Genomic DNA, 12,273 nt, shown 5'->3' with positions numbered 1-12,273 from the left:
ATTAAATAACATTACTAAACATCTTGTTTAAGCTAAAGGAATTAGAAAGATATAAATCTTGAAGAGGAGAGAAATCTAAGTGTAATTTGGTTCTTCACACTAAAAAGGCTGCTATTATTGCTAGATTTTTCTACTTTATTTTTTTTTCTTTATGGTTTTGAAGAGAGAAACTCTGATCTATTTTATTTCCTCACTTTGTGTGTGATGGAAAACTTCAGGATTGTATTTAATTTCACTCTATGATTTCTCATAATGTAATTAATGCTGCATCCTCCTTCACAATTCATCCTCCTTCACAAAATGCTGTCGCCTTCACAACTTGAAGAGACCTCTACTGCCTGAGGATCTCCCTTGCTCAACTTCTTGAAGAAATATGATCAGAATGAAAAAGTAAAGCAGGGTTGACTCTTTAGCACTGCTTTGTAATAGTTCTGGCTTCCTTTCTTCTGTTGAGAGATGAGAAAGGATTTAGAATTATTTAAATGAGATATATCTAATAACTGTTTGCATATCTGAGCACATATGAAGACATCTGCTTTTTTAGTTATAGGGGAATAATTTTGAACTTTTCCTTTTAAAAAGAGGCAGAAAACTTCCTAAGATGTTTATAATTGAAAGATGCAATAACTTTATTTCCTGGCTCTCTCATGGTTTTTATTAGTGTTGGAATAATACTAGATGAAAATTAAAACTAACACACTCATGTAGTACTTATAGACATGGTGCTATAAATTTTCATATATCTCTTATATCACTTAATCCTAACAATAACCCTATGATGTCAGTATTATCACCAGGAGATAAATGTGATTCATCTAATATTTCATAGCCTGTTAATGGTGGTTCAAGAATTAAAACCCAGGTCTGTTTGTATCAATCAGGATCCAGTTAGAAACTAAAACTACATGGTGACTTGAGAAGGAAAAGATTAATATAAAGAATTCTTAACTATGATGGTGATTATATAAGATTGGCTACGAAGGGTAAAAAAAAACCTAAAGAATGGAGAAGAGCAGATATAAGGAGTGGCGCTAACCCTCGGTCTGAGGCAGAGCACTTAAGGAAAGAACAAATTTTAGAGTGCCCCTTACCCTCTCCCTTTACCCTGGGATCCAGCTCTTCTTGAAGAGGACACAGCTGTGACCCAGTGAGTGGCAGAGACGTTTGCTGAGGTAGCATGCTAGTGGAACTCCCAGGGAAGCCACTCTCTGGGGTTCTGGGGAAACTTCCCATAAGGAGGTGTCTCAGTGTGGAACCCAATCAAGGGAAGTTGGTGCCTCACGGAACGTGCTAGCAAGCTTCTAGAGTGTGAGTCAGGGAAGCCCTGTGGGGTGCCAAGCAACATGGCCCAGAAGGTGCCCTGCACTGCTGGTCACTATGCACGGTAGGAGCTATCAGACAAAAGCCCCCGTAACCAGGAAGAGCCTCTTCGTCCTCTAGTTTCCTACCTTACCCTCTATGAAGGATGCTTAAAAATTTCCCATATGGCAAGGGAGAAATATTCTAGTCTCACAAATAGGACAATGAAGGGTGGATTTAGGGTGAGGCAATAGATGGATACTACCCACCAACAAATCTGCTTTCTTAATCATTTAATCATTATGTTGTACTGCCTTATACTTACTGTACCACAAAATATGATATTTGAAAAAATAAAGGGGAAAAAAGGGAAGGAAGGTAGAGGTAGGAAGAAAAAGATAGACAATGTAACAGGATTATAAATGAAGATTTACATCAGTATCTCTCTTTTCTTTGAAATGTTTCTAGGTAGAGTCACTTTGAATTAATTGCTCGGGAGACTGCCTTATTAAATTTTAGGACATTGGCTTATCAACCAAAAACTGAAGACACAAACTGCAGGCCCAAGGGCCATAACCAAAGATTTTTCACTCTACAATTTAAATTATTTTTTAATCCCAGCTTTCTCATCTACTGGTTAATGCAGGTCATGTTCACTTGACAAACATTTGTTTGCAAATAAGAGCTTCTCCTCAGACAATCCAAATCCTAATTGCATCATTTACAGACTATAAGATTTAGGCAAGTTATTTAATTTCTTTGGGCCTCCAATTCCTCATGTAAAATGATGATAACAACAGTATCTACCTTACAGATGTGTTATGAATATTAAGTGTGTTAATATTCAAAAGCACTTGGGACCATTTCTTGCATATAGTAAGTGCTATATAAATATCTGTATAGATGTTATTATATTTTCTTAAAGACCATAGCCTAAGAATATATATTCTTTCAGTAGTTCCAGTTTATGGAACTCTTCATTTAATCAACATTTTTGTCAGATTATTCTGATTTCATTGTTTAATGGCAATTAAAAAAATATGATTACATTATAGTATGTATAATGTGAATGCTGTTAGTTGGTTATCTTACTTTTTTCTACAGCTATTAACAACAGTGCTTTAAACTGATAGTGTTTGAAGATTCTACTAGCAAGGCCTTACTCCTTAATTTTTGCTATGAATTATCTAAACGGTAAGATTTTTGGTGAAGTATTTTTGGCTAAAGAAAACTATGTTGTCAGCATAACCATTAGCTTTCAAATTATTCAATAGTTTTAAATTTACATCCCTTAAAAGAAACACATTAGAAATTTTGTAAAAATGTCTAAAATTAAAAACAAATTAATGTTCTTTTTTTTTACAGAAGACCATGCAAAATACTCTGATATCATCAAGAAGTCTAATGCAATTGAAATGTTATTTACACTCTACCCTCCTCAAGGTGCCCATGTGCGTACTAATATGAGGCTTAGGTCAACTTGGCTAAGACCCATAGTAAATGGGGAAGAAGGATATAAGTATATAGGTAAGATGCTGAACCTTATAATTTCCTTTTATAATAAGGCAGAAATGACCTTGTACTTTATATAACCCTTATCCGTCACTTAGATGATATGGGATGATAGGCCCTATAGAATATTCCCTTTCGTTCTTGAGTATTATGCTTGCAATTTAAAAAGTGGCTGATTTATACTTTGGTGACTCCATTAAAATAGTGGAAACACTGTGTTTATCCATTTATCTGATGATGGATATTTGGCTTGTTTTTTAGAAAAAGTGATACTACAAGGAAACCTGCTACGAACATTCATGTACTGGACTGTATATAGACATATGTATGCATTTCTCTTGACTAAACTGTTTTCCAGCATGGTTAAGCCATTTCATATTCCCCATCAGTAGAAATATGAGAGTTGCATTTGTTCCATGGCTATATCAATACTCAGTGTAATCAGTTTTTCTAATTTTAGCCATTCTAAGAGATAGTGTTGATATTCCATTGTGGTTTTAATTTGCATTTCTCTAGTAGACAATGATATACAGCATATTTTCATCTATTTGTCATTTGTGTATCTTCTTTGGTGAAATGTCTGTTCAAATTTTTGGCCAGTTTTATATTTTTGCTGTTGTTTTAAGCGTTGAGAGTCCTTTAGATATTCTGAATATAAATTCTTTAACATATGTATGCTTTGCAAATAATTTCTCCCAGTCTGTGGCTTGTCTTTTCTTTCTCTTAATAATATCTTCTGAAGAGCAGAAGATTTTAATTTTGATGAAGTCCAGTTTACCACTGTATTCTTTTATGACTCACGCTTTTACTGTCATATCCAAGAAATATTGGTTAGACCTCTGGTCACAAAGTTTTCTTCTAGAAATTTTATAGTTTTAAATTTTATATTTCAGTATATAATTTGTTTTGAGCTCTATTTTGTACACGACTCAAGATTGAAGTTTTGTCTTTTTTCTAACATATTGATACCCAAATGTGCTAGCACTATTTGTTGAAAAGACTATCCTTCTATGAATTAACTTTGTATTTTGGAAAACCAGATAGTCCAGAGAAAATATATAGATGGCAAATAAGCACATGAAAAGATGATCAATATTATTAGTCATTAGGAAAATACAAATAAAAGCCATAATGTCATACCACTACTCATCTATTAGAGTGACTAAAATAAAATTTAAAAAGCTGACAATACCAAATCTGGCAAGAATGTAGAAAAACTGGAACATTCATACATTGCTGGTGGAAATACTAAATTGTACAACCCATTTCTAAAGATTTTGATACTTTCTTATAAATTAATATGCTCTAACCATAAAGCCTAGCCATCATACTCCTAGGTAATTTCCTAAGAGGATTGAAAGTATTTGTTTACACAAAAACCTATATATAAATATATGTAGCTGCTTAATCATAATTGCCAAGGGCTGGAAAAACACAAATGTTCTTCAACTGGTGAACGGATAATCAAAATTTGTTAACATTTGTACAGTGAAATAGTATCCAGCAATAAAGAGGAATGAGATACTGATACAATAACATGGATGAATTTCAAATGCATCATGTTAAGTGAAAGAAGCCAAACTTGAAGGCTATATATTGATTCCATTTAAATGACACTTTGGAAAAGCAAAACTAGTAGGACAGAGTCAGCCCTGTGATTGTCAGGGGTTAATGCTGGTGGGAGGGTTTGACTACAGAGAGGTTGCATGAGGGAGTTCTTAGGGTGATGAAACTGTTCTGCATAGCTAAAACAAACTGTATGCCAAAAAGAATGAATTTTACTGAAAGTAAAATTTTTAAAATAAACACAAAATAAAAAGAGAGAATAATTTAAGAATGGCAAACAAATCCAAAAATGATGCGCACTGCTATTAGTCATTAAGGAGATGTAAATTAAACACAGTAGGATACCACTACACACCTACCTTAAGGGCTAAATTAAAAAGTCAGAACACACCAAGTGCAGCAGCTGGAACACTAATATCCTGCCAATACAAATGTAAAATTTTAAAATCACTATGCAAAATGGTTTGACATTTTCTTAAAAATTTATAGATACACTTACTATATGACTCAGCCATACCACTCCTAGATATTTGTCCATGAAAAAGTATACGTACATACAGGGACTTGTACATGAATATTCATAGATTCTTTTTTTGTTAAAGACCCAAACTAGAAACAACTCAAATGCCCATCTACAGGTGAAAGGATAAACAAATTGTGATATATCCATGCAGAATACTACTCATCAATATAAAAGAACAAACTATTGACAGTATATAATACATATAACAAACAATATGGCTGAATCTCACATGAATTATGCTGAAAAAGGTTAGACAAAAAAAGAGTACAAGAGTATGATTCCGTTTATATAAAAGTCTAGAAGTTGCAAACAAACTAGGCCTGTGACAGAATCAGATCCGTGGTTACCTGGGACAGAGGTGGGAAATAGAAGTGAGACCTGATGGATTACAAAATTTGAGGGATGCTGTCAATAGAAATGTTTATTAACTTGATTGTGGTGATAGGTGATGGTTCCATGGATGTAAACATATGTCAAAATTCATCAAATTATACACTTTAAGTACATGTAGTTTTTTATTTACACTTCAATAAAGCTGTAAAAATAAAGTTGAAGACATAAATTTAAACAACCAAGATAGTTAAATTTGTATTTTGGGATTTTTTGAAAGAAGACTTCTCTTTAAGTTTAAAAGTAGCATATTAGAACTCATCTGGAGAGTCACAAGTTTAATGCAGTCTCATTTGGCTTGTGCATATAAAGATCTATTTAAGTGCTCAGTTCTGAAAGATAGCCTGGAAGAAGAAGCAGGAAAGAAAGAGAAAGAAAAGGAAGTTGAAGGCCCTAGGTTCTATAAGATGAACCAAGACCCTGATTGCAATTTATTTTCTCTTTGCAATTTTCTCCCTGAAAGTTAACCTATCATTCTAAAAGATTTGTGTTCATTGTCTAAAGCCCATTTGTGAACATTTGGTTCAAATAAAACAAATAGGAAATACAGAAGTGGCCTTATAAGTTGAGGACTCCATCTTCTGAGGTTTTATGCTTGCTTTCTCCTTTTTAGTAGCTGGCCAGGGCCTTGCATCTTTTTGAATTATAGTTGTTATTAAATTGATTGACAATAGAGTTTGCAGCATTTGCCTTGAAAAAGATTAGTCTACTATAGAAGTGCTTTCTGAAACTCAGTTAACTCCTTGACTATAAACATTTTAGGGAATATAGCTCTGGGAATTTATTACATGTTCCAATATTAATACTCCACAATGTAGGCACTCCTGTTTATTGATTTCACTCTGTAGATTTAGAGATGTATCATCAGCAAGAACTGAAGAGTAGTTAACAGAGTTACTGAATGCTCTGTAAATGGCATGGGCTACTAACAAAGTATGTACTATTAAGGTCATACATACTCTAAAAATATTTCATATATCCATATTTTATATCCCAGAATTCCTAACACAGTGGCCTGAATGTAACTGGAATGCTGCATATGTCATAATTTCAAATTGCTTAATAGGCACAAAGTATTTATTCTGAATCATAATTTTGTAATCTTAGACCATCAATGAAGTTAAAAAAAAAAGTCTTTAAATTTTTTTCCGGAAGCATAGTCTTGTCAAACCTGTTTTCAGAAAGGTTATTTGGAGGGCTAGTCTTTTAATATGTCTTTGGTTATCTTTCCTTATGAGTTGTCTGTCTTTGAGCTCCCCTGACCTTATGGCCTATCACAGGTACACTGAACTTGTTCCTCTCCTTCATTAAGTTTTTGTGACTTTGGTGAATTTCCAGCCTGGAAGCTGTATCTTACATTAATGAGCTCTTGGAATTCTAATAGGAATACCTTGAAAGGGGTAGGTTAGTCATTGTCTTTCAGGGAAGTAATTTAGGGAATACAAATGAATGATTAAACTACTTTCTCAAACCAATGGTCCATTCTTAACTGAAATCATATTGTTATATTAATATAAGTTTTCTAATTAGTTCAGATTCTGAGTAATGAGCAAAGACCTCTAGTGCTATTTCTTTTTCATACATCATTTTGAGCCCTTATATAGTAAATTTTACTTACCTTTATAACATATGGTTATTTAAGTTGTATAATTAATACTGGAACCTGATTTCCTGGCCTAATCACTATTATGTTACCTATTACGAGTACAAGGTATCTTTTTATGCCCTTCAGTTTATTCCACTGCCTTCAGGCAAGACCTGATATACATTAGCCAAATGGGAATCTGTCCCATCTTTAAAGACAGCTCAGAATTTTGCACTTTGCAACATGACTTTCTTTTCTTATGCATCCTTTATTGCAGTTGTAGCTGTTTCACTCTCCACAAAATAAAGGCTATGCCTACAAGATTAAGACCTTTTCTTTTTTCTGAAAATATTCCTTTTCAAACATTATTCCTCAGAAGTCCCCTTTCTAATCCTTAATGTCTTTTGGCACTTCTCTCTAAACTTTCCCATATTTTCTCATTTGTTTTAAGTGATGGAACTCAGACTAATATATAATAATCCAATAAGTCTGATTTATTATGAATATAATCCTACTTACTACATGTTCTGCTTATATCTTTGTGCTTTTTTAGACCATTAAAATACACATCTCCGGGCTTCCCTGGTGGCACAGTGGTTGAGAGTCCGCCTGCCGATGCAGGGGACGCGGGTTCATGCCCCGGTCCGGGAAGATCCCACATGCCGCGGAGCGGCTGGGCCCATGAGCCATGGCCATTGAGCCTGCGTGTCCGGAGCCTGTGCTCTGAAACGAGAGAGGCCACAACAGTGAGAGGCCCGCGTACCGCAAAAAAAAAAAAAAAAAATACACATCTCCGCATTTACTTGGATTTCTATCTATCATTTTTAATCTCCTTTTATGGACATATTTCTTGTAGCTATTTGATATATGTGTAATTTATTTTGCCTTCTTAAATTTCCTACCCTGACTTCTCCTGATTTTCCTTAACTTATTTAGAATATGGACATTTATTACTCTTGTCAAAACTCAGTTGACAATGTTGAACCCATTCTTTGAGGTGTTTTATAAGATTATTATATAATGTAAAACCCAAATAAATCCTGATTTGAAAGGCGCTCCATATATATATATATATATATATTTAACATCTTTATTGGAGTATAATTGCTTTACAATGGTGTGTTAGTTTCTGCTTTATAACAAAATGAATCATTTATACATATACATATGTCCCCATATCTCTTCCCTCTTGTGTCTCCCTCCCTCCCACCCTCCCTATCACAACCCTCTAGGGGGTCACAAAGCACTGAGCTGATCTCCCTGTGCTATGCGGCTGCTTCCCACTAGCTACCTATTTTATGTTTGGTAGTGTATATATGTCCATGCCACTCTCTCACTTTGTCCCAGCTTGCCCTTCCCCCTCCCCATATCCTCAAGTCCATTCTCTACTAGGTCTGTGTCTTTATTCCCATCTTGCACCTAGGTTCTTCATGACCTTTTTTTTTTTTTCTTAGATTCCATGTATATGTGTTAGCATACGGTATTTGTTTTTCTCTTTCTGACTTACTTGACTCTGTAGGACAGACTTTAGGTCCATCCACCTCACTACAAATAACTCAATTTCGTTTCGTTTTATGGCTGATTAATATTCCATTGTATATATGTGCCACATCTTCTTTATCCATTCATCTGTTGATGGACAGTTAGGTTGCATGTCCTGGCTATTGTAAATAGAGCTGCAATGAACATTGTGGTATATGACTTTTTTTGAATTATGGTTTTCTCAGAGAATATGTCTAGTAGTGGGATTGCTGGGTCTTATGGTAGTTCTATTTTTAGTTTTTAAGGAACCTCCATACTGTTCTCCACAGTGGCTGTATCAATTTACATTCCCACCAACAGTGCAAGAGGGTTCTCTTCTCTCCACGCCCTCTCCAGCATTTATTGCTTGTAGATTTTTTGATGATGGCCATTCTGACAGGTGTGAGATGATACCTCATTGTAGTTTTGATTTGCATTTCTCTAATGATTAATGATGTTGAGCATCCTTTCATGTGTTTGTTGGCAATCTGTATATCTTCTTTGGAGAAATGTCTATTTAGGTCTTCTGTCCATTTTTGGATTAGGTTGTTTGTTCTTTTGGTATTGAGCTGCATGAGTTGCTTGAATGTTTTGGAAATTAATCCTTTGTCAGTTGCTTCCTTTGCAAATATTTTCTCCCAGTCTGAGTGTTGTATTTTCGTCTTATTTATGGTTTCCTTTGCTGTGCAAAAGCTTTTAAGTTTCATTAGGTCCCATTTGTTTACTTTTGGTTTCATTTCCATTTCTCTAGGTGGTGGGTCGAAAAGGATCTTGCTGTGATTTATGTCATAGAGTGTTCTGCCTAGGTTTTCCTCTAAGAGTTTGATAGTGTCTGGCCTTACATTTAGGTCTTTAATCCATTTTGAGTTTATTTTGGTGTATGGTGCTAGGGAATGTTCTAATTTCATACTTTTAAATGTAGCTGTCCAGTTTTCCTAGGACCACTCATTGAAGACGCTGTCTTTTCTCCACTGTATATTCTTTCCTCCTTTATCAAAGATAAGGTGACCATATGTGCATGGTTTATCTCTGGGCTTTCTATCCTGTTCCATTGATCTGTATTTCTGTTTTTGTGTCTTGATTACTGTAGCTTTGTAATATAGTCTGAAATCAGGGAGCCTAATTCCTCCAGCTCCATTTTTCTTTCTCAAGATTGCTTTGGCTGTTAACAGTCTTTTGTGTTTCCATACAAATTGTGAAATTTTTTATTCCAGTTCTGTGTAAAATGCCAGTGGTAGTTTGATGGGGATTGCATTGAATCTGTAGATTGCTTTGGGTAGTAGAGTCATTTTCACAATGTTGATTCTTCCAATCCAAGAACATTGATTCATGTTGTATCATATTTAATTTAATTTCTTTCATCAGTGTCTTATAATTTTCTGCATACAGGTCTTTTGTCTCCTTCAGTAGGTTTATTCCTAGATATTTTATTCTTTTTGTTGCAGTGGTAAATGGGAGTGTTTCCTTAATTTCACTTTCAGATTTTTCATCATTAGTGTGTAGGAATGCTAGAGATTTCTGTGCATTAATTTTGTATTCTGCTACTTTACCAAATTCATTGATTATCTCTAGTAGATTTTGGTAGCATCTTTAGGATTCTCTAGATATAGTATCATGTCAACTGCAAACAGTGGCAGCATTACTTCTTTTCCGATTTGGATTTCTTTTATTTATTTTCTTCTCTGATTGCTGTGGCTAAAACTTCCAAAACTATCTTGAATAATAGTGGTGAGAGTGGGCAACCTTGTCTTGTTCCTGATCTTAGTGGAAATGGTTTCAGTTTTTCACCATGGAGGATGATGTTGGCTGTGAGTTTGTCATATAAGGCCTTTATTATGTTGAGAAAAGTTACCTCTATGCCTAGTTTCTGGAGGGTTTTTATCATAAATAGGTGTTGAATTTTGTCGAAAGCTTTCTCTGCATCTATTGAGATGATCATATGGTTTTCATTCTTCAATTTGTTAATATGATATATGATATTAATTGATTTGCATATATTGAATAATCCTTGCATTCCTAGGATAAACCCCACTTGATCATTGTGTATGATCCTTTTAATGTGCTGTTGGATTCTGTTTGCTAGTATTTTGTTGAGGATCTTTGCAACTATGTTCATCATCGATATTTGCCTGTAGTTTTCTTACTTTGTGATGTCTTTGTCTGGGTTTGGCATCAGGGTGATGGTAGCCTCGTAGAATGAGTTTGGGAGTGTTCCTCCCTCTGCTATATTTAGGAAGAGCTTGAGAAGGATAGGTGTTAGCTCTTCTCTAAATGTTTGACAGAATTCGCCTGTGAAGCCATTTGGTCCTGAGCTTTTGTTTGTTGGAAGATTTTTAACCACAGTTTCAATTTCAGTGCTTGTGATTGGTCTGTTTATATTTTCTATTTATTCCTGGTTCAGTCTCGGAATGTTGTGGTTTTCTAAGAATTTGTCCATTTCTTCCAGGTTGTCCATTTTATTGGCATAGGGTTGCTTGTAGTAATCTCTCATGACCGTTTGTACTTCTGCAGTATCAGTTATTACTTCTCCTTTTTCATTTCTAATTTTATTGATTTGAGTCTTCTCCCTTTTTTTCATGAACAGTCTGCCTAATGGTTTATCAATTTTGTTTATCTACTCAAAGAACCAGCTTTTAGTTTTATTGATCTTTGCTATCATTTCCTTCATTTCTTTTTCATTTATTTCTGATCTGATCTTTATGATTTCTTTCCTTCTGCTGACTTTAGGGGTTTTTTTGTTCTTCTTTCTCTAATTGTGTTAGGTGTAAGGTTAGGTTGTTTATTTGAGATGTTTCTTGTTTCTTAAGGTAGGATTGTTTGCTATAAACTTCCCTCATAGAATTCCTTTTGCTGCATCCCAAAGGTTTTGGGTGATCGTGTTTCCATTGTCATTTGTTTCTAGGTATTTTTTGATTTCCTCTTTGATTTCTTCAGTGATCACTTGGTTATTATTAAGTAGTGTATTGTTTAGCCTCCGTGTGTTTGTATTGTTGGCAGATTTTTTGCTGTAAATGGTGCCTAGTCTCGTAGCGTTGTAGTCAGAAAAGATACTTGATACGATTTCAATTTTCTTAAATTTACCAAGGCTTGATTTGTGACTCAAGGTATATTCTATCCTGGAGAATGTTCCATGAGCACTTGAGAAGAATGTGTACTCTGTTGTTTTTGGATGGAATGTCCTATAAATATCAATTAAGTCCATATTGTTTAATGTATCACTTAAAGCTTGTGTTTCCTTATTTATTTTCATTTTGGATGATCTGTCCATTGGTGAAACTGGGGTGTTAAAGTCCCCTACTATGATTGTGTTACTGTCGGTTTCCCATTTTATGGCTGTTAGCATTTGCCTTATGTATTGAGCTGCTCCTATGTTAGGTGCATAAATATTTACAATTGTTATATCTTCTTCTTGGATTGATCCCTTGATCATTATGTAGTGTCCTTCTTTGTCTCTTGTAATAGTCTTTGTTTTAAAGTCTATTTTGTCTGATATGAGAATTGCTACTCCAGCATTCTTTTGATTTCCATTTGCATGGAATATCTTTCTCCATCCCCTCACTTTCAGTCTGTATGTGTCCCTAGGTCTCAAGTCAGTCTCTTGTAGACAGCATATATATGGGTCTTGTTTTTGTATCCATTCATCCAGTCTATGTCTTTTGGTTGGAGCATTTAATCCATTTACATTTAAGGTAATTATCAGTATGTATGTTCCTATTACCATTTTCTTAACTGTTGGGTTTGTTATTGTAGGTCTTTTCCTTCTCTTGTGTTTCCTGCCTAGAGAAGTTCCTTTAGCATTTTTTGTAAAGCTGGTTTGGTGGTGCTGAATTCTCTTCGCTTTTGCTTGTCTGTAAAGGTTTTAATTTCTCCATCCAAT

The 12,273-nt window shown here is 34.6% G+C and overlaps 1 protein-coding gene across 1 annotated transcript in view; it reads left to right on the top strand.

Moving 5' to 3' along the window:
- IQCM (IQ motif containing M) overlaps positions 1 to 12,273 on the top strand; it is a 351,685-nt gene that overhangs the window by 274,715 nt on the left and 64,697 nt on the right. Inside the window, exon 12 of the mRNA XM_065877201.1 lies at positions 2,665 to 2,826. Coding sequence (XP_065733273.1) covers positions 2,665 to 2,826 — 162 coding nt within the window. The remainder of the gene's footprint in view (positions 1 to 2,664; positions 2,827 to 12,273) is intronic.

The sequence above is a fragment of the Phocoena phocoena genome, chromosome 5 (assembly GCF_963924675.1).
Source record: "Phocoena phocoena chromosome 5, mPhoPho1.1, whole genome shotgun sequence".
Classification (NCBI taxonomy): Eukaryota; Metazoa; Chordata; class Mammalia; order Artiodactyla; family Phocoenidae; genus Phocoena; species Phocoena phocoena.
Note: the sequence above shows the minus strand (reverse complement) of the source record. Positions and strands in the feature narration are given on the sequence as shown.